This window comes from Balaenoptera acutorostrata, chromosome 12 (assembly GCF_949987535.1).
Source record: "Balaenoptera acutorostrata chromosome 12, mBalAcu1.1, whole genome shotgun sequence".
In the NCBI taxonomy this organism is placed as follows: domain Eukaryota; kingdom Metazoa; phylum Chordata; class Mammalia; order Artiodactyla; family Balaenopteridae; genus Balaenoptera; species Balaenoptera acutorostrata.
In genome coordinates this window covers 46,873,363-46,895,191 of record NC_080075.1, presented here as the reverse complement: position 1 = coordinate 46,895,191, position 21,829 = coordinate 46,873,363, and the positions used below count along the sequence as shown (strand labels likewise).

Sequence of the window (21,829 nt, the reverse complement as noted above, 5' to 3'; positions counted from 1 at the left end):
CACTGTGTCCCAAGAGCTTAGATCAGTGCTTGGCACAGAGGTAGCATACAATAAAGATTTGTTGAATGAATGAATGAAGGTGAAAATAGAAATGGTATTTTACCAGCAACCTTAAATATCAGATTATGTTTTCCTTCCACTGAACACAACTAGAAAAGTGCCTTTAATTGCCTTTAGCTTTTTTTGCTTTGGCTTAAGTTTTAATCTTTTTAGAAATGGTATTATACATTTATACCATTCCTTCATTTCATCCTTGGTTATGTTATCCTTTCTATCCTTCTGTTTTTCTGTACTGTAAATGTATGAACTTATAGGGAACTCTGTGTGGCCTCTTGAGTGTCTTTAGTTTCCTTTTCTCTTCTTGAATAGCATCATTGGTGACTGGCAGATACTGTTTTCAGAGTCTCTTAACATGTTGCCTCTTTCCCTTTTGGTGTTTCAGATCCAGAGATTATACTGAACCACTTGCAATCTTCCTTTTTATCCTGAAGTTCTGTGTACTCCTCTATGAGTGGCATTGTTCTTCTCAGGGCTTGCATAAATCAACTGAAAGATTACATACTTTCCTTTATGGGTCCTAATGCTCCTGCTTGCTAATCCAAACTTCCTTAGTGAATGGAATCAATTGCAGAGCTCTCAGAAAGCCCCTGCAGTCACCAAGTAAATAATTTCAGTGTATTGCTCTTAGCCAAGAATAAGAATTCCAGCAGATACCTGTATAGTTGAAGCTGTACTTTGTAACTATCTTCCTTCTGGCCAGGTTTGGTAATCTGTAATCTGACTTCTCCAAGTCTTACTAAAATTCAATTAAAAAAAAATCCTATATTTTATACTAATCAAGTATATGTATATAAATAAGCTTTGGTAGTTTTGAGACATAACTCTTTTACCTGCATCCATTAAAGCTAAACTTCCACCGCATGCAGATGCCATAGAAGATGATCCTATACAAAGAAAGAAATAAAAATACTTGCTTTAATACTGATTTTTGTTAAATGTAGAAAATTGCTACTACTGGTTATTTCCTTACACATACTCATTTATAATTTAAATATTCAATATTCTTTCCTTCCTTCTTTTTAAAAGCATTTAAGGCAACCTTTCCTAAACCACAAACTGCAGAGCTGCACAGTCCAATATGATAGCCATTAGCAACATGTGGCCACTAAATTTAAATTATGTGAAATAAATTCAGTCCCTTAGCTGGACAGCACAGAGAGAGAGAGAATTTCTGTCACTACAGAAAGTTCTACTGGACAGCAGTGCTAGAGATTCTGATTCTAAGAAACCTACCAGAAAAAACAGCATGCCTCTTCTGTTGCTTAATCAGAAGGCAGTTAAAGATACAGGGCTATAGCGCTCTCACTGGACCATAAGCTATAGACTAGTCACACCCAGTAGAGAACAGAAAGTCTCTAGTTTAAATTCTGAGCTTTGGTGTTTTTTAAAAAATATCTATGAACATCCATCTATGTCTGCTACATGTTTGAGAACTACATGCTCTTTCTGCCTTTAATGATTATATCACCTTTCCTTGACCTGTGGACCGATTTTTAATTTAAATTTGACTTTTTGGGAATTCCCTGGCATTCCAGAGGTTAGGACTCTGCGCTTTCTCACTGCCGAGGGCCCAGGATCAGTCCCTGGTTGGGGAACTAAAATCCCACAAGCCACAGAGCCCTGCCAGAAAAAAAAAAAGAATTTCCTTTGAAACAGAAAATAAATTTGACCTTTTAGCCCAGTCTCATTCTGTGATATCTACTTATATCTGTGATATATGACAGGTATTCCCCTGCTTAATGGCTCACTATATATTTTTCCCTTCCTCTCTCCAAGCTGGCCTTGCTCTGTGGCTTGTTTATAAAAATAAAACAAATAACCCAAACTGGATCTATTGTAAAAGACACATAAAGAGAAATATTTGTTTTATATTATATTATTTTCAAAACAGCTCATTAGCGAAGAACAGATTCAGATAAGTATATGATTAAACACATTTTTCTCTTGCAGTGGGTTGGGTACTGTAGTAATAAATGTAATGTAACATTATTTATGAAAAGCTAAAACTATAACAGGGAGTCTGTTCTTTTTGACTAGGAAAAATATATTTCAAAACCATACCATTTGACTCTAGTACTTCAGATGTGACTCTTATGGTGAAAGGAAAATCTTTAGGAATAACAGGATACAAAGCTCTCTCAGCAAGAGCACCTAAATCAGAATAGAAAATAATAAGCAAAAAAAATGTGCTCACCATTGTAAAGCAATTATACTCCAATAAGGATGTTTAAAAAAAAAAAATGCTAAGTCTCTGTAAGAATACCATGTACATATACCGATTTGTACTTACCGTGCCCAAGTTCTCTTCTATTTACACCAGTGACTTTGCCAATTTCATTAGTTGCATAGGGAGGAAACTTAAAAACAAAAACCACGTACATATACAAATGACATGGAAAGATATCCCATATATATAATAAGTTACAAAACAGTAGAATCTCATTTTTGTTAAAAAAAAAAAAAAGTACATTCATATACACACAGAAAATGTCTGGACATCTAAAACATATACCAAATTGCTAAAAGTAGCTATTTCTAGTGTTTATGTGACCTGGGGTGGGAAATGGATGGTTATGGGGATTTACACCACAAATTTCTATAATGTTTAAATTGTTAACAATAACAAAATACTTTATTTTTGTAATACAAGAAATGTACGTATTTTTAAAAAATGCACATTGAGGAAACAGATCTTTTTCAATAAGGGTTTTACTTTAGCCAGGGGTTGCAAACTATTTTATTTGATTGATATATCGTCTTAAAAGAATGAACTAGTTGCAGTCATTTAAAAAATTGAGAAATTTCCCATAAAAACCTGGAATGTTTTTAAAAAGGAGAGATGGAACATGAATCTGATAAAGCCTCTGGATCTAGCAGTCAATTTGCAGGAGACAGAAAGACAGAGGAACGTGCTGAACTGCACCATGAGTGCAATCAGCAGCAACCAGACTGTGGGGAGCACTACAGGTCAGAAGGCTCTGCGGCTTCAACAGAAAGACTGTAAAGAAAAGAATGTGACAGAGGAGAGACCTATAGATTAAAAGAGACAAAGAAATACCAAATTTAAAAAAAATGGACAAGACTACACTGTAGTACCTAGGGATGTGCAATAAAAATCCAAGGAAGTGATTACTATAAAACTTAGGAGAGTAGTTTATTTTCAGGGGAAGAAGGGTATTAAGACTGGGATGAAAAACATGGAGGAGCTTCTGGGGTGACTGGCAACATTCTATACTGTGACTTGGGTGGTGGTTACAAGGGTGTCTGCCTTATAAAAACCCATTAAGTCATCCTTTGTTTTATATGGTTTTCAGTATCTGTATTTTATGATAAAAAGGTTTTTTAAAAATGGGATAATACAGCAATAACGGCCCATATCTTTCTCCTGCCCCCACCCTCACCTCTTTCCCCAATAATCAGCTAGAGCTGCATTTTTCGCAGGTGCCCGTTTTTAAAGATTGCCATGTGCTCTTCAGCTCTTGACAAAGGATGTGCCTTATCAATTACTATTCCTCTGTGGCTTCTGTAGCACCTGGTTATATCCGAAACAGGATATTAGGGACTTAAAACCTGTGAGAACCTCCAGGTTTATGGATATTCTCTAGCATATTTTTTTTACATGAAATGTTCTCTATTAACTATAGCAGATTCAACAAAACTGAGATGTTGGGATTCTGGGCAATCAACAATGGCCACTCAAAAGACCTGCTATGTTACATGAGCCTCCCAGCATGTATGCTTCAAATACTAAAATTAAAGTGCTATATGGTTGTGTTGTATCTGGTCCCTTAGGATTAGTTGTGAATAAAGTCAATCACAAACTCAATTATATGTAATGATTTCATATAAAGTAGTTTAACATTAAATACCTTAGTTATTTTACTACTAATCAAATGAGTAAAAATATGAACATTTAAATGAACTAAAGGGAGATGGTGATTTGTCAGTTGAGGTATTTGAAAAGCCCCACTTGTTTGAAACACATGTGAACAGTTACAACTCTTTCTTGACCAATACAGTACTCTCTACTATACTTTAACTTTTATGTATGACTCAGAACAGGAAGTTGTTGGTTGGAAAGCTACTACTTGTCTCTCTAAATCCCTTCTGTAAGCAATAAAGTAACAGTGATAGATATATGATAAAACTAGCATAGTAAAATGTTAATGGTAGAACCTAGGTAGTGGATATACTGATATCTACTGTAAAATTCTTTCAACTTTGCTGTATTCTGGAAATCTTTCATAATAAAATATTGGGGAAAAATTCATCTTACCTCATAGTGAAGCATGAAATTTTTATCTTTTATCCCACTGCAAACAAAAAGCATAATATTAAAAAAAAAATCACACAGATACAGATTTATTCAATAAACAACTAAAGAAGATGTAAGGGGGATTTAAGAAACAATTGGTTATTAAGGAGAGTTGGTCTGAAATTGAATACCAGAAGAATTAGAAGGATGAATGTCAGAAACAGTATTTTTTTCTGGGGCTTCTGAATGAATTCTACACAGATTTAAGAAAACAGTTTTGCTTAAAATAAAGCACTTAGATATCCAGATTTGAATACTAAGACAATAGATGCATTTTAAAGCATTAATACGTAGTGAGAATCCTAAATATAAACACATTACTTAAATCTCAGAGTTATGATCTTCCTCCCAGTCAAACATGTGAAATGAAGATCAGTAACTGAAATGATATAGCTGAGAGCAATCAGGAGATCTGACAAGCAAAGATTTTTTTCAGGGTTTGAAAAGAGAACTGTTATGACTGAATCTAGAACAATGGGGAGAATAAGCATGAGAAGTAACAAAATTTCTGGAAGCAGGAAACCAGATTTATTTTTAACTAAGGAAAAGACAAGCATATACAGGTTCTTGGCACAAACAGTGTCCCCTTTGAGTGGGATTACAAAAGGCACCTCTCTGTACAGAGGATTTAGAAAGTCCTGGGCTAGGGCTGAATCTGCACAACCATAAATTACAGCCTTGGAGAAAGAAATTTAAAAACCAGACACCTTCAGAAGACTAAAGGAATCATAGATTTAGGGGCTAGAGAGGAGGCTAGGGATCATTAGCCCAGTACCTGCACTTTATAAGATGAGGAAACCAAAGACCAGCATGGTTGAGTGATGTGTACGCCCTCATTTACAGAGGTTATAGACTTAGGACTAGAACACAGAGAGGTATGCTGGCCAAACCCAGTGCACACTCTTATGAAGCTGTGTTGCCTCCTAGAAGAAAGGAGTCAAAATGAAGAAGGATAGGGCAACCACGTTTTGGTCTAGATGGGAATTTAAAATACAAAAGTTTAAGAGCTCCCCCACCACAAAGAATTATGATTATGATGAACATTCAAGTCTTATACATACAGCTGCATTGTTATTTTTATTAGGTACATGAAAAACAATTAGTGATGCTATCGTGACGATACTGGGTATTATCCTCATCAGTTGGGCAGAAGGAAGAGGGAGGCAGAGTCCTTTGGTCTTCTGAGACCCTTCATAAAGGAAGGGAAGCAACCCTGTTAGGCACTGAGGAAGATCTGTGGCTGTGAGTTCCAGAACTCTGATGCATAAATGCTGGTGGGGAGTGTAATATAGATTCTCATCATCTAAAATTGATAAACATGATTTTACTGCTGACTTTTTAGGAACAGTGGAGGAAAACCAAGTATTTTTTTTTTTTTAACACAAATTCAAATGTGCCTTGGGATTAGATAAGGTTTTTTCTTTTAACAACTTCCAGATTCTTTTTGGGAACTGGGATTCTTGCTTATTATTTATTTGCTCTATTATTTATAATATTCAACAGAAAAACCTATCCATTCAAGATTACCCAGGAAATCTGTCCAGAGGAATGGTTCTAGAGATAAAGAATAAACTAAATGTACCCATATTAAAAAGAATTAAATGCTTTACCAAAACTTGTTCTAACAAATGAGTTAGGAGACAAATATAGCACAAAAAAACCCTTGAAATCACTATTATGTAAACAGAAAAATGAAGTACAGAGATACAGGTTTTAAGAAGTAATAATGAATAATAATATACCACATGAATTATATATTGTAACATCATAACCCAAAAACATAACTTACTTTATAGCTGTTATAATTCGGTCTGACTTAATGCTGGATTCTAATGAATCAAATGTAACAGTACAAAGCACCTAAAAAAGAAGAAATAAAATTCCTCAGGCTTTAATTTACTAACAATGAAGATGAAAACTAAAAACATTTGAAGAACCCACTTAGCTTTTAAAGAAATGAGATAAGTACATTCTATTCAAAGCTTGCCAAGGTACAGTAAACATTTATTCATTCCATAAACATTAGAAATTATATTACTTACACATTATAAATATTATGTGTAAATCTCAATAATCCAGAAGTCTAATATCACATAGGCTACATATTTAAAGCACTAGGGAGTGCTGGGGGAGGAGGACAGGAAGAGGAATATTTTAAAACCTGACCCTAAAGGAATCCTCAATAAAGGTTCAGCCAATAAAACTACCTGCTTAAAATTGGAAAAAAAAAAAAATAAGGTTAATCTAAGAAGACTGTAGGGACATAACATAATCCAAAGACTCTACAATGTATCATTCACAACATCCAGGATACAACCTACAAAAAAACAACAACAACAGGAAATGGGGCCCATTCTCAAGAGAAAAGACAATGAATAGAGACTGACCCTGAGCTGGTTCAGATGTTGGATTAACAGACGAGGATTTTCAATAGCTATCATAATTATATTCAAGGACATAAAAAAGAACCAATAGAAATTCTAGAACTGAAAAATAATAAATCATAATGGAAAGAAGATGGCAAGAGTCAGTGAACATGAAGATGGATTAGAAGAAATTGCCCACTCTACAGAACAACGAGGGAGGGAAAAAAGAACATAGCCTCCAGGACCTGTGGGACAATATCAAAAGGACTAAACATATGTACTTGCAACCCCAGAATGAGGGAAAAGAGAGAATGAGATAGAAAAAAGTATTTGAAGAAATTACAGCAGAAATTTCTCAAGTTTGATGAAAGATACAAATTTATAGGTTGAAAGCTCAAGAAACTCTTAGTAGGATAAATAAAAGAAAACCACACTTTTCATAGTCATACTGCTGAAACCAAAGACAGAAAATCTTGAAAGCACCCAGATGAAAACAAAAAATAACATACAGGAACAATGATTTGAATGAGCCCTGATTTCTCATCAGAAAAAAAAGGAGAACAAAAAACAGTAGACCATTTCTTTAAGTTCTGAAAGAAAAAAGCATCAACCCAGAATCTATATTCTGGCAAAAGATTCTTTGTAAAAAGATAAAGACATTTTCAGATAAATGAAAAATAAGAATTTGTTATCAGAACATCCATAGGACAATACTAAATGAAGTCTTGTCAGATTGAAGCGAAATAATACTAAATGGAAACTTGGATCTTCAGGAAGAAATAAAAAAGCATTAGAAATGGTAAATATGTGGGTCAATATAAAAGGCTATCTTTTCCCTCTTCTTTAAGTATGTAACTATTTAAAATAAAAGTTATAATGTTGCCTTGTGGAGTTATAACACATGTAGATGTAACTCATAAGACAACTACAGCATAAAGGATGGAAGGAGGGGCAAATGGACCTAAGTGGTTGCAAACTTTACTCATCTTGTGTGAAGTGAAAAAAATTAACTGTAAACAGACTGTGAAAAGTTAAGAATGTATACTGTATTCTCTGTAGTAACCAGTGTAAAATAACACAGAAGTATAGTTAAAAAGCAAACAGACAGGGGCTTCCCTGGTGGCGCAGTGGTTGAGAGTCTGCCTGCCGGTGCAGAGGACACGGGTTCGAGCCCTGGTCTGGGAGGATCCCACGTGCCGCGGAGCGGCTACGCCCGTGAGCCACAATTGCTGAGCCTGCGCGTCTGGAGCCTGTGCTCCGCAACAAGAGAGGCCGCTACAGTGAGAGGCCCGCGCACCGTGATGAGGGGTGGCCCCCGCTTGCCACAACTAGAGAAGGCCCTCGCACAGAAACGAAGACCCAACACAGCCATAAGTGAATGAATAACTAAATGAATAAATAAAAATTTGAAAAAAAAAAAAAAAAAAAAAAGCAAACAGACAAATTCAAATGGAGATCTAAAAAATATTCAATTAATCTAAAAAGGCAGAAAGAATAGAAAAACAAAAAACAGAGGGGCTAAACAAAAACAAATAATAAAATGACAGACTAAACTCAATAATTAAATTGAACATTAATGGACCTAACACTCCAGTTAAAAGACAGAGATTGTCAGAAGGGCTAACAAAAGTATACAAAATTTAAGTTATTTTTTAAAATTTTTATTAAAAGCCATAAAAGAAAACCCAAATCAAAGGAGAGATAGACTATATTTATTGTAAAGACTGTGATTGAAATTGTAAAAATACCATTTTTTACTCATTCTGTAAATTCAGTGCAAAACCAATCTAAATCGTATTGGATAGAAAGATTCTTTTCAGAACTTGATATGATACTAAAATTTAAATGAAAGAACAAATGTAACAGAAGAGCTAAGACAGTTCTCGGGCGGGGGGAGAGAAGGAAGAATAAAAAGGGAGGATTTGCCCCTCAGATATTAAAATATATCCCCAAACTATAATAATTAAAACAGTTTGACACTGGCCCAGGGAACTCACAGAACAATGGAAGAGAGTATAGTTCAAACATGTATTTATAAACTTTGAATATGATAAGGTAACATTACAAATCAATGGGAAAAATGAATTTTTAGTAAACAGTGTTGCAAAACTGGCTCACTCTGGAGGGTTCTACCTAATACCTTGTATAGGAATAAACTCCATGATAGATTAATAGTCTAAATTTAATAGCTAAAACTAGAAAGTTAATAGAAGAAGTAGGTGCATAATTTTGTGACTTTGGGGTAAGGGAGGATTTCTTTAAGAAGACCTCAAAAGTAAAGATTTCGGGTTCACTGTAGACATACACAGGCATACCTCATTTTACTGCACTTCACTTTATTGTGTTTAACTTCTTAATTATTTGCAGATAATGCCTTTTTAACAGATTGAAGGTTTGTGGCAACCTTGTGTCAAGCAGGTCTATCAGCACCATTTTTCCAACAGCATTTACTCATTTTGTGTCTTTGTGTCACATTGTGATAATTCTCAAAATTTTCAAAACCTCACTAGCAAAAAGATTATGATTTGCTGAAGGCTCAGATGATGGTTAGCATTTTTTAGCAATAAAGTATTTTTAAATTAAGGTTTGTACATTGTTTTTTTAGATGTAATGTTATCGCCCACTTAATAGACTGCAGTATAGTATAAAACATAAATTTTATATGCACTGGGAAATCAAAAAATTTGTGTGATTTGCTTTATTGTGATATTCACTTTATTGCAGTGGTTTGGAACTGAACTTGTAATATCTCCAAGGTATGCTTATAGTAGACTACCACAAGCAAAGTTAAAAGACATATGGCAAAGAGGGAGATGATACATACAAATTATGGTTACTGAAAAGGATTAATATTTAAAACACATAAGAACTCAGTGAAAAATAGCAGGAAAAAGACAGTAAACCATATTAAAAAAAGAAAAAAAAATTGGTCAAAGGATATGAGCAGATAATTCACAAAAGAGCAAACCGTAACTAGGGCTACCACTCTGCTCAACTCTAGGGACACTATCTATGTGAAAAGAGTGCCCTGGAGGTATGCAGCCCCCCAGGGTATGGTTTATACAGTTATCATGTTAATTGGCTATCATATAAAGAGATGTTCATTCCTCATCAGGAAACACAAATGAAAGCAATGACATACCACTCTGTACCCATTAGATGGGCAAACTTAGTGATTAACATAATTAAAATAAAGCATAATACCATACATGAAACAATGCATACACATATATGTTAAATATAAGGGAATAGGTTAAGGAAAAGAATAGGACTAAGGTTCAGGCTAAATGGAGAAAAAAAGTGAGGGCCTGGAATAGACCAACAATGCCAATATATCATGAACTGAGGAGTATGAGTGACTTAATTTTGTGTACTTAAGATTAAAAGAAAAATGTAATAAAAATACCAGATAATTCTAGAAAATGCAAACTAATTTACAGTGACAAAAGCAGATCAGTAGTTGCCTAAGGAAAGGGAGGGGAGCAGGAAGAAGAGACTATAGAGAGGCATGAGGGGAGGACTGATATGTTCATTATCTTGACTGTTAAACATATTTTTAAAAAATCAAAGTACTCTGAATAGATAATATATTCCATATGCTAAAAACCTACATACTGTACTTCTATTAGAACTAATTAAGCAATCCTGTATTGGCAAATAATTGTAGCTTTTTACATATATTACCTGTGTTTGTCCCCTTTGAAATAATGATGATCCATGAAGAATTTTAAACATATCTACCTCACAATTTATATTCCTAAGTGAAGTCAAATCTCGACCATCACACCTACAGTAATAAAGGAAATAATTAAGTAAAGCAGTGTTGGAAGTCAGAAAAATCACACATTATCTTTTGAATCCTACCAGGAAGTTCTCAACTTGAACTGCATGTCATAACCGCCTGTAGAACTTTAAAAAAATAATATAGATACCTGGGCCCCATCTTAAGTCCCACTGAATCAGAATTTCAAGGGTTGTGACCCATACACTTATATTGTTAAAAAGCTCTGCAGGTTTGGTAGTGTATATATGTCCATGCCACTCTCTCACTTTGTCACAGCTTACCCTTCCCCCTCCCCATATCCTCGAGTCCATTCTCTAGTAGGTCTGTGTCTTTATTCCCGTCTTACCCCTAGGTTCTTCATGACTTTTTTTTTTTTCTTAGATTCCATATATATGTGTTAGCATACGGTATTTGTTTTTCTCTTTCTGACTTACTTCACTCTGTATGACAGACTCTAGGTCCATCCACCTCACTACCAAACGTAAAATAGATAGTTAGTGGGAAGCAGCCGCATAGCACAGGGAGATCAGCTCGGTGCTTTGTGACCACCTAGAGTAGTGGGATAGGGAGGGTGGGAGGGAGGGAGATGCCAAGAGGGAAGAGATATGGGGACATATGTATATGTATAACTGATTCACTTTGTTATAAAGCAGAAACTAACACACCATTGTAAAGCAATTATACTCCAATAAACATGTTAAAAAAAAAAAAAAAAGCTCTGCAGGTAATTCTAACATGCAGCCACGGCTGTGAAGCAATGCTCTATACGAGGCTCACAGAGAGACGAACACATCTACCCAATGCACACACTCTTCAACAGGTATTCATTTATAAAATAAACATTATATAATTCTTTCCTGTTATTTGAAAAAAAAAGTCTCTTGCTTTGAGCAAGTTGCCACTTTTGAGGAAACTTGCCTTCAATTCCATCAAAAAAGGATATGTTTACCTTTTGTATTCATTCAAAATAATACTTCTAAAAACATCCTTTGCAGCAACATTGAAGGATTCTATTATTTCATAGGAATCAACTTCTGGAAATTTTTCTATAGAAGAAAAGACAAACCAAAACAAACATTTTCTTTTTGGAAGATAAGATTTCTCTTAAGCTCACAGTATCAAATCAATTAACTATGGAAGTAATAAGCCAAGTGAGTTGACTCTGAACATTTAGTCCTCAAAGTAGATAAATTAAATGTTTTTAAGTAGGAGAGACACAAGTATTATACCTCAAATGCACTGTTAATGGGAACTTAGTTTGCTTTCTACCAGAACAATAGTGCTTTGCAATCAGCTTTCTATTACATTATGTTATCTGACAAATCTAGCCAACCATATCATGAGAAGGTTTAACTGATATTTTTAAGAGTAGTCTCCTTAACTGTTTTGCCTTAGGATCTTTTATCTTAGTCCACAAATAGAGGAATAATTTTTTTTTATATGTTACAAATCCCTACCGACTAGTTTTTAGTTAACATTTATCAAGTTCTTTCATAACCCAGGTAATTTACATGTTTTTTAAAAAATGCCTTTAATCTTTATAGCAATTTATGAGGTAAATTCTATTACTATTATCCCCATTCTACAGAAGAAAAAACAGGCCTAAAGAGGAGGAGTAAATTGCCTGAGATCACTCAGGTAGTAACCGACAGCTGTGACCTGAATACAGATTTGTCGGCCTAGGCTTATGCTTTTAAATGTTCAGCTACTTTATCTTACCAATTGATTTATGCCAAGTTTTAAGCACTGTTCTCTTAAGCAATTGGTTTATTAAATATAACTTTAAAGTAACCAGAACACAAGAAATGGCCACAGAGAGATATATTAAGAATTGTGTCTTCATCAGGCAAGAATAATTTTAAATATTATATTTTAATATGAATTTTTATGCTTTAACTGAGTTGCACTTGGAGAGGAAAATAATTAGTAACAAAACATTTAAAATATCCTATGAACCCAGAGGGTCATGAAGGTATTCTGTTATGTATTAATACAAACACAAAATCACTTTTCTTTTTAAATAAGGCAACAGGTGTTATACAACTTCTAATTCTTTTTTTTTTTTTTTTATGATTAGCTCTTTTGTTGTAAATTGTTGAAGAAATTATTTCCCAGGTCAAAGTTATAAAGGTATTAACCTGTATTTTGTACTAAATGCTTCAAAGTTTTTTTTTCTTTTATTCAAACAGTCACAAAAATTATAATCATCCTCATCAGTTCACTCAGTCCTATGTAATTAATTTTTTTTTATCTTGATCTTTTGTTAGCACTTTTATGAATTCATCAGTTTTCCATTAGAGTTCTGAAAATGCTTATTCATTCAGTTCAACAACTTCTAATTCTTAATAGGATGAAATATAGTGAGAAAAGACCAAACTTTTTCAATGGCAATTATAGGTAATGGCCTTAATATCAATGCTAGCAGCAGAATTTTTGTCTTAAAATAAGATACTCAGGTGAGAGAATATTTGTCTGTTAGCAGAAAAATTAACGAGAACTGTATGTCATGCCTGGTACACATTCAGTTTGTGATTGATATTAAAAGAATCAAATCCTTTGTTTAATAATTTTTGAGAGCAAGATTCTCTAAAATCTAAATTTTACAATTCCACATGTTAATAATAACAACATCAGTTAACACTTACTGAACACTTGCTATGCGCCAGGCGCAGATGTAAATGACTTATTCATTCAATCCCCACAAACCATGTATTATTAGTATTGCAATTTTACAAATTAAGAACTCAAGAATTTTAAAGAATATCTTTTAGATTTTCATATGACAGGATACAATGATACCCATTTTGGAGTATAAGAGTTTGATCCAGAAAAGGTCAGGAATACCTCACATTCAGCATTTATTGGTGCCCACTCTATGTCAGGTGCAGTTCTTACCCATTTATAGAGGTCAATATAACAGTAACCTTGGGATGTATCATTATTTTAAGTTTACCAAAGATAAAACTAGAGAGTAATGAGAATAACCGATTTATTCAAGGTCTCACAACTGAAACTTTAAAATCTATTATTTCCTTTAAATATTTTTTAAACTAAAAAAAAAAAATTACCTTTTAGTTGTTCCTCTGTATCTAATCTAATCTTGTTAACAGCTTCATCTCTGGAAATCTAAAAGAAAGTTGAGGTTCAGTTATTATATTTAACATTTCTATTTTTTAAATTATTATACAATTAACACATTGTAATAGTAATCAGATTTCTCTAATGGTAACATTCTTTGAAAGATTGAAACTGGTTATTGATTTGTAGGGAATATTACCTGTTTAATTCATTTAAATCTATTTCCACACTTCCCTAAAAGTTTTCCCTAAAACTTCCTTCCCAACAAAAGGAGAATGGAGAAGCAAACAGCTAGGCTTTTATTTAGCTTTGTTTAGAGATTTTTCATAAAAATAGGACAAATATTCATAAACAAAACTGTGTAAGCTATGACAAAAAAGAATTCCCAGAACAATTATATAAACAAAATTCAGGTATACCTACTTTATCATGTTCATGATCTGTAAAAACTGCGTAGAGTTTTTCCATGGCGAGTCTATTTTAAGCACAAAATAAATGTCAGCATATTTGGAAACACTAGGCAGTATCTATTATAAACAAAACTGAAATATTTAATAATAAGCTAAAATATTTAACATTTCATAAAGAATTAAAATATGTATTTATTGCTCTATAACACTGCTAATCTGTTTACTATTTATGATACAGAACACAAATTTCTTTCTCCTCACATCTTAAGCGAATCACACACATGCCCTCCCTTCTTAATTGTTCAATTAATTTCACCTTAGATTTTTCTCTTTCTCTCTGCTCACTCTCTCTCATATGACCAGTTGCTTTTTTCTGTTCTACGTGTTTTGGCTGTTATTGCAGGCAACGCTTTTTTTTTTTTTTTTTTAATAATTTGTTTCTATTTATTTATTTATTTATTTATTTATTTATTTATTTATTTATTCATTCTATTTTTGGCTGTGCTGGGTCCTTGGTTCCTGCGAGGGCTTTCTCCAGTTGCGGCAAGCGGGGGCCACTCTTCATCGCGGTGCGGGGACCGCTCATCATCGCGGTGCGGGGACCGCTCTTCATCGCGGTGCGTGGGCCTTTCACTATCGCGGCCCCTCCCGTCGCGGGGCACAGGCTCCAGAAGCGCAGGCTCAGCAGCCGTGGCTCACGGGCCCAGCCGCTCCGCGGCATGTGGGATCCTCCCAGACCAGGGCTCGAACCCGTGTCCCCTACATTAGCAGGCAGATTCTCAACCACTGCGCCACCAGGGAAGCCCCCAGGCAACGCTTTTGTTGGGGACAGTGTATATAACTCTTTAATCTCTGAGTAATGGCTGTGAGACTCATACTAATGGAAATATTAACTTTTTCAATTTATTTCAAATAAAGTGAAATAATTTTCTGGTCATTCATTCATAATTTACTGAGTGCTTATGTGCAGGCACTGTTATAAGGACTGGGCATATAGTGGTGATTGTATTTCTTTTCAAGAACCTCAACAGTTTCCTTAGATATTCAAATATCTTATGCTTTATATACTCTTTTACCTTGACACAGAGAGATATGAGGATGATCTGAATCTTCACCAGTAAACTCACTCTCCCCTTTCCTTTGAGATTCAAACTTAGGCCCTTCAAGAGGGATGTGGGTTTATCCTCTTTAAAGCATTAGACTGGTATTTATGGCAATGACTCTTAAAATAGAAGGGTGCTATTTAAGAAGTAATGCATGGACAGTGCTTCCGTGAGAAGTTTTTTCTGAGAGTAAATTAAATCTGGTGACACTTTCATATTTTCTTTTGTACAGATGTTCTTACTTATGAGCGTGTTTCACAATCTCTGGCAAAGGGACAAATAACTTCTGAGGTGTCCTCTTGGCAACACCAATTTCTTTTACCAACTGCTGGATGCCCTGAATTATTTGTTGTGTATATTTTACTCCCACTTTGATAGCATGGCAAAAGTCCTGCTGTAAAATATTCTCTGCAGAGGCTTCCAACATGACTAAAAAAAAAAGAAAAAAAAAACAGACTGCCATTGAACCTTTTACCAATATAGCATATTCAAATACCATGACATGACATAAATACTACAGATGAATTTTGTTTATTAATCCTTTTTGATTTCTTTCCTCAGAATTAACATAATTCCAAAATATAAACAGTAGTAAATGAATAAAGAAACCTTGATATTTGAAGTTAGGTTTATATTCTTCATAAATTTAATGAGAGATTTCTCATAAAAAAATGAAATGGAAAAGAAAATAAACTATGCACACAATTTTTTATAACAGCTTTATAAGATATAATTCAAATAACATAAAATTCCATCTTTTAATGTGTACAACTGCATCTTTTTTTAAAATGTATTTAAAATGAAATTTTACAATATCAGCACAATAGGTGGCTAATAAATGTTTCCTGTTTAACAGTAATTTGATGTGACCTCCCACTTAATTTGGTCATTGTCACATTGTCTAATTCTTACACAGGTGGGGAAATCTTTGCAGTGATAACTGTTGATACTGTTTCAAGCAAGCCAACTAGAGAACCCTAGCTACTACCATAAAAAGGTTGTTTTTATAGTTCTGTAACAGTAAAACTCCTGTGTAAAGCAGGGAAGCTCCAAAGTAAGGCTTCTAGTATGGTATCTAGCTAAAATCTACTATTCAGCTTTGGCTTTGGTTTCTACAAGGCTGAATAGACTCCTGCCAACTTGTGTGCCATTTCTGGCATTCCTCAACTTGTCCAAAGTCAAAGATCATGTAATACATAGTTACCATCATAACTAATATGTTTAACCACATAATGTTGTCACATTAAGATTTATTATTGCCTAAAAAGTCACTTCTAAGGCTTCTAGACATAATCGAGAATGAAAAAAAATCTACTTATATGCTTCATATGTTGGAATTCCATCAGTCAATTGAAGCAGACCTGTGAAACTGTAACAAAAGATCTAACACTTGTGTCATTGGTGTCCTGGAAAGAGAGGACAAAGATGGCAGGGCTGAAAAGTACTGGGAAAAAAAAAATAGCTGGAAACTCCCCAGATTTGGCAGAGACATAAACCTGCATATTCAAGAAGCTGAATAAACCCTACATAGGATGACCCAAAGAAAGACACATCATAATTAAACTTCTGATAACCAAAGACAAAGAAAAAAATCTTGAAACCAGCCAGAGAAAAATGACACCTTACCCATATGAGAAAAGCAAACAACAGCAGATTTATCATCAGAAACCATGGAGGCCAGAAGGAAGAGGCATACTATTTTTCAGGTGCTGAAAGAAAAGAACTGTCATCCCAGAATCCTATACCCAGTGAAGATATTTAGGAATGAAGGAGAAATCAAGACTCTTAGATGAAGAAGAAAGAAGAAAATGTGTCACCCTAAAATGGCTAAAGGAAGTTCTCTAAACAGAAAGCAAACAATAAAGGATGTTAAGATAATAAACCATGTTAAGAACATGTTACGCAGAAATATTGGTAAGTACAATACACTTTCCTTCTCTGGAATTTTCTAAACTGATGGTTGAAGCAAAAGCAATAATTGTGACACTTCCCTGTTGTGGTTCTAAATGTAGATAAACATTAAACGAATATACATGGGGGAGGGTAAAGGGAGGTAAGGTTTCAATTCTTCACTTGAGGCATGAAGATGCTTCCTCTGATACCATGATATGGAGATGGTTATATCCTTTTTCTTATCTGTATTCCCATGACACCTCTCACTTTCACAGAATTAAATTGGAGATTTAAAAACATGCATTTAGAGCTTCCCTGGTGGCACAGTGGTTAAGAATCTGCCTGCCAATGCAGGGGACACGGGTTCAAGCCCTGGTCCGGGAAGATCCCACATGCCGCGGAGCAACTAAGTCTGTGCGCCACAACTACTGAGCCTGAGCTCTAGAGCCCGCGAACCACAACTGCTGAACCCACGTGCCACAACTACTGTAGCCTGCGCACCTAGAGCCCATGCTCTGCAACAAGAAAAGCCACAGCAATGAGAAGCCTGCACACCTCAACGAAGAGTAGCCCCCACTTGCTGCAACTAGAGAAAGCCCGTGAGCAGCAACAAAGACCCAACACAGCCATAAATAAATAAATAAAATAAACAAATTTTTAAAAAATTAAAAAAAAAAACAAAACATGCATTTAAAAAATATTTATTTATTTGGCTGAAACCAGGTCTTAGTCGCGGTATGTGGGATCTTTTCTAGTTGTGGCACGTGGGATCTTTTTTTTTAAGTTGCAGCACACAGGATCTTCATTGCAGTGTGTGGGATCTTTGTTACAGCATGTATGTGGGATCTAGTTCCCTGACCAGGGATTGAACCCAGGACCCTGCACTGGGAGCACGGAGCTCCAGCCACTGGACCACCAGGGAAGTCCCAAACATGCATTTAATGTATATAAATTATACCTCAGTATATTCATTTAAAGAAGAGAATATGGCAAAGAAAATGAACATTACTCAGACTTTGTTTTCACCAATTAAACTTCAAAGCAATTCATTTTTAAAAGTGCTTTATAAGAAAATCCCTTATGGTTTTGAGTCTGTAGACCTGTGCTGTTCAATATGATAATTACCTGTCCCATACAGCTATTTGCATTTAAATAAGTTAAAATTATATAAAATTAAAACTTCAGTTCCTAGTTCACTAGCCACATTTCAAGTACTCAGTAATCACATGTTCAGATATAAAACATTTCCTTCATTGTAGAGAGTTCTGGACAGCACTGCCATAGAGGCTAAAATTTTAAACAAAAAAGCTTGTCAAAATGATTGCTCTGAACTTAACCATTTTCAATAGTTGAAGATAAAGGACTTCTGAGATTAGTTGAAGTTATGAATTCTAGATACAGTTTTTTTCCATAAAAATTGTTACTGGTGTACTTTTTTCCTAAATTATGTCCTAGTATACACAGAAAGATTAGTGATATTAAATGTACCAGTTGAAAACAAGCATCTAAGTAGCACTGTGCAAAATAATGGCTGTGGGTGCAACCTAGTGGCTAATAGTGCATAGAAATTATTCTTGTCCTAAGCAGAAATACAGACACAGATGTAGAGAACAAACTATGAATACCAAGGGGGCAAGGGGGGTGGGTAGGATGAACTGGGAGATTGGGACTGACATACATACACTACTGTGTATAAAATAGGTAACTAATGAGAACCTACTATATAGCACAGGAAACTCCACTCAGTACTCTGTGGTGACCTAAATGGGAAGGAAATCCAAAAAAGAGGGGATATATGTATACGTATAGCTGATTCACTTTGCTGTAGAGCAGAAACTAACACAACATTGTAAAGCAACTATACTCCAATTAAAATTAATTAAAAAAAATTATTCTTGCCCTTTAAGGTCATACTTTAAAAATCCAGATTACTAAATATTTTAATAATGAAATGGTAGCAATTACTTTTTTGTATTTTTGTATCCCAGAAGTTCCATGATGATGATATCTGACTTGGACCCAATATTAACTTTAACACATGAACATGGGGTCAAATGTATATTTGGTGTACCTTGACAAAAGTACAGAGTACTGGCTGAATATCTTCATGAAAACAGTGATGCAGAAGTCATAAAATGGATGCTGGTAACTTCTGAAACCAGTCTCTTTACGGGTTGGTTCTGAATCACGTTCAGCCTCCTTATAATTACTCAAGACTACCCTGTGATGGTTTAAGCAGTTTCTGGTTTCATTCTTCCATCTAGAGAGGAACGGGTGAGAACAGCCAGCTGGAAGGCTGCCTATCGGGTTTCTGTGGCATGCCACAGATACAGTAAAGATCCTTAGTTCATTCCTCCAATATCTATTTAAAATTAGAGGGTTTCAAATTCTAAGGCATATAGAGGCTATATGACCATTTAGAAGCAAGTTTATTTTGTGTCTTAATGGTAATAGCAGGTATTAACTGTTTGCTTGCTAGGTACTAGGTACTATGCCGGGTACTTTACAAACCTTGACTCTAATCATAATGGCCCTGTAAAGAAGCCAAATCGATTGACTAATTGAAAGTAAATGAACATTGTAAATTTCAGCAAAAAAAATTTCAGATGGAGACCAAGTGAACTTCAAATAGTAAACCAATACTCTGCTCAAGGCCCTTTCTGAGATGTTCAAATATGATGTAGGGGTCATTCGTTATTCAGAGCCTCCCCAAATCTCTGGAATCCTCTCTATATTTCAATAGTTCCCCACCTTCTCAAGGTAGAATCCAAAAACCATTTCCTTGCCTCCCTTGTAGTCATGGATGCAGATGTGTCACACTTCTGTCCAATAAGATGTAAGTGGAAACTGCTATGTGGGGACTTCTGGGAAAGTTCTTTAAAAGGGAGGCTGACTTACTCAGAGGGCACACTCCTTTTTCTATTCCCCTTTTTCGTTTTTCTTCCTCCTGCCTGTAAGTTAGATAAGTTGGCCAGAGCTCTGTTCATAAGTATGAAGATGTGGGCCACACCCTGAGGATAGCAGAGTAGAAAGCTAAAAAGAATCTAGATTTCTTAAGACATTATGGAGCTGCTGTAATTGTCCTGGACTCATTACCTCTGAACTTTGTTACTTGAGAGAAAAATAAGTTCCTATCTTGTTTAAGCCTTGTTATTTAGTTTAACCACACAATCACTAACTAACATGTAGATAATACACAACTCCTGTTTCATGTGTTTTGTCTATCATACATATTGATAGTACCTAATTCTAACTCATTACTAACACTCCAAAAGAAGAAGCTGGAAATGAGGTGTTTCACACATTAATTGTACAAAAAAAGAACCAAAAGTTTAATAGTTTACGTTTCATCAAAATGTTCCCACATTAGAAGATCCATTGTCAAAAAGTTCCAGACATCAAATGTCACGCAGTAGAATAAACTGCTAAGAGACCTTAATTAATTTGTCCATGGTTAACTGCGGCAGATGCTGGGTTTCAAACACAGGTCATTTGGACTGTTAAAGCCCATTCTTCTTCAACAGAACCAGCCCCTGATTTTCATTCATGCAATTATGACATTTTAGTTAGAAGGAGTGAAGGTGACCCATGGTCAGAGCATTTCTTCTACTTTATTACTAGTTTTCCACCTACTGGAAATATGATACCTCTTTCTCAGAGGACAACCAACAGACTTAGAATGACTGCATTAGCTAAATTAACATATTTAAATGAATGAAACAATTAATTTACTACCAGAGTTGGAACTTCAAATTTTAGACTAGCTTATCTGTCTAAAAATAATTACTAAATTATCTTGATAACAATTTTTGTATATTTCAATTAGAGTGGTATAACAGTCTATAATTTTAGGTATTGTTAGATATGAAGCAAGAGCGCTACCAAAATAGGGCAGCAATAAAACAAAACAAAACAAAAATCTTTATGGCTAATTAACAAAGCACACATACAAAAAAAGAGTTTAAATGCATTTTTAAGAAGCCAGAACTTGAAAGTAAAATTCAGAATAAATCTACCACTTAAACTACTTACCAATCTGACTTTTAGGTGCTCCAGTAACCACTAAATTTAAAGTACTGGAAGACATTTCTTTTCGTGTTGGGTTAACAACACATTCTCCATCAATCATTCCTATTCGTACTGCCCCTAAAACATATTAAAATATTGGCAACTGTTTAATAAAAACTCAGTTTTCAAGACATCCTAGTGACAGCTTCAATCCCTATCTTCAATTGTGACCACAGTAAAATCCATATTTCTATCATGGTATTTAAGGCCCACAGATTATACTACCTCACCCTACCTCTGGCCTTACTGGACCACTCAGTTGCTCAAGTACACCATTTCTTCTACACCTCTGTGATTATGCTCATGTTCTTCTCCTGGTCTAGAATGTACTTTCTCTAAGGCAAGTGCTTACAGTCTGATCCTACTAAGGTTCAGCTTAAATGTCGGTAACTCTGAGGAGCTCTCCTTGACAACCTGACCTCACAAGACTAAACCCGCCCTTCTCTATCATTTTCTTAGCACTCTGACTACACTTTTATAATACTGTTTATAAATATCAATAATTATTTGTCTGTTTCACTTATGCTGAAACCAAGAACTGTCTCATTCATCTTTGTACTGCTGATGCCTAGTCTGCCTTAGTTCCTTCAGTGCTTAGCTCAGTATCTGGCACTTAGGACACTCAGTAATTATTTACTTGATGAATCATTTGTATATTGCACGATTACAACTTACAAGAGCTGTAAGTTACAAACATGTTTGTATTATCCTGAAGGAGTATGTACTCTGACAATTTCCCAGTCCAAAAAAAG

The 21,829-nt window shown here is 34.9% G+C and overlaps 1 protein-coding gene and 1 long non-coding RNA gene across 2 annotated transcripts in view; one reads left to right on the top strand and one right to left on the bottom strand.

The window, feature by feature from the left end:
- LOC103005313 (uncharacterized) overlaps positions 1 to 21,829 on the top strand; it is a 214,001-nt gene that overhangs the window by 22,479 nt on the left and 169,693 nt on the right. The window lies entirely within an intron of this gene.
- The window catches only part of PNPT1 (polyribonucleotide nucleotidyltransferase 1), a 42,447-nt gene that overhangs the window by 11,889 nt on the left and 8,729 nt on the right, over positions 1 to 21,829 (bottom strand). Inside the window, exons 8-18 of the mRNA XM_007189984.2 lie at positions 21,042 to 21,155; positions 15,359 to 15,545; positions 14,027 to 14,078; positions 13,594 to 13,651; positions 11,475 to 11,571; positions 10,426 to 10,528; positions 6,165 to 6,235; positions 4,337 to 4,373; positions 2,351 to 2,417; positions 2,122 to 2,211; positions 891 to 944 (exon numbers count right to left, since the gene is read on the bottom strand). Of these exons, the coding sequence (XP_007190046.3) occupies positions 891 to 944; positions 2,122 to 2,211; positions 2,351 to 2,417; positions 4,337 to 4,373; positions 6,165 to 6,235; positions 10,426 to 10,528; positions 11,475 to 11,571; positions 13,594 to 13,651; positions 14,027 to 14,078; positions 15,359 to 15,545; positions 21,042 to 21,155 (930 nt within the window). The remainder of the gene's footprint in view (positions 1 to 890; positions 945 to 2,121; positions 2,212 to 2,350; positions 2,418 to 4,336; positions 4,374 to 6,164; positions 6,236 to 10,425; positions 10,529 to 11,474; positions 11,572 to 13,593; positions 13,652 to 14,026; positions 14,079 to 15,358; positions 15,546 to 21,041; positions 21,156 to 21,829) is intronic.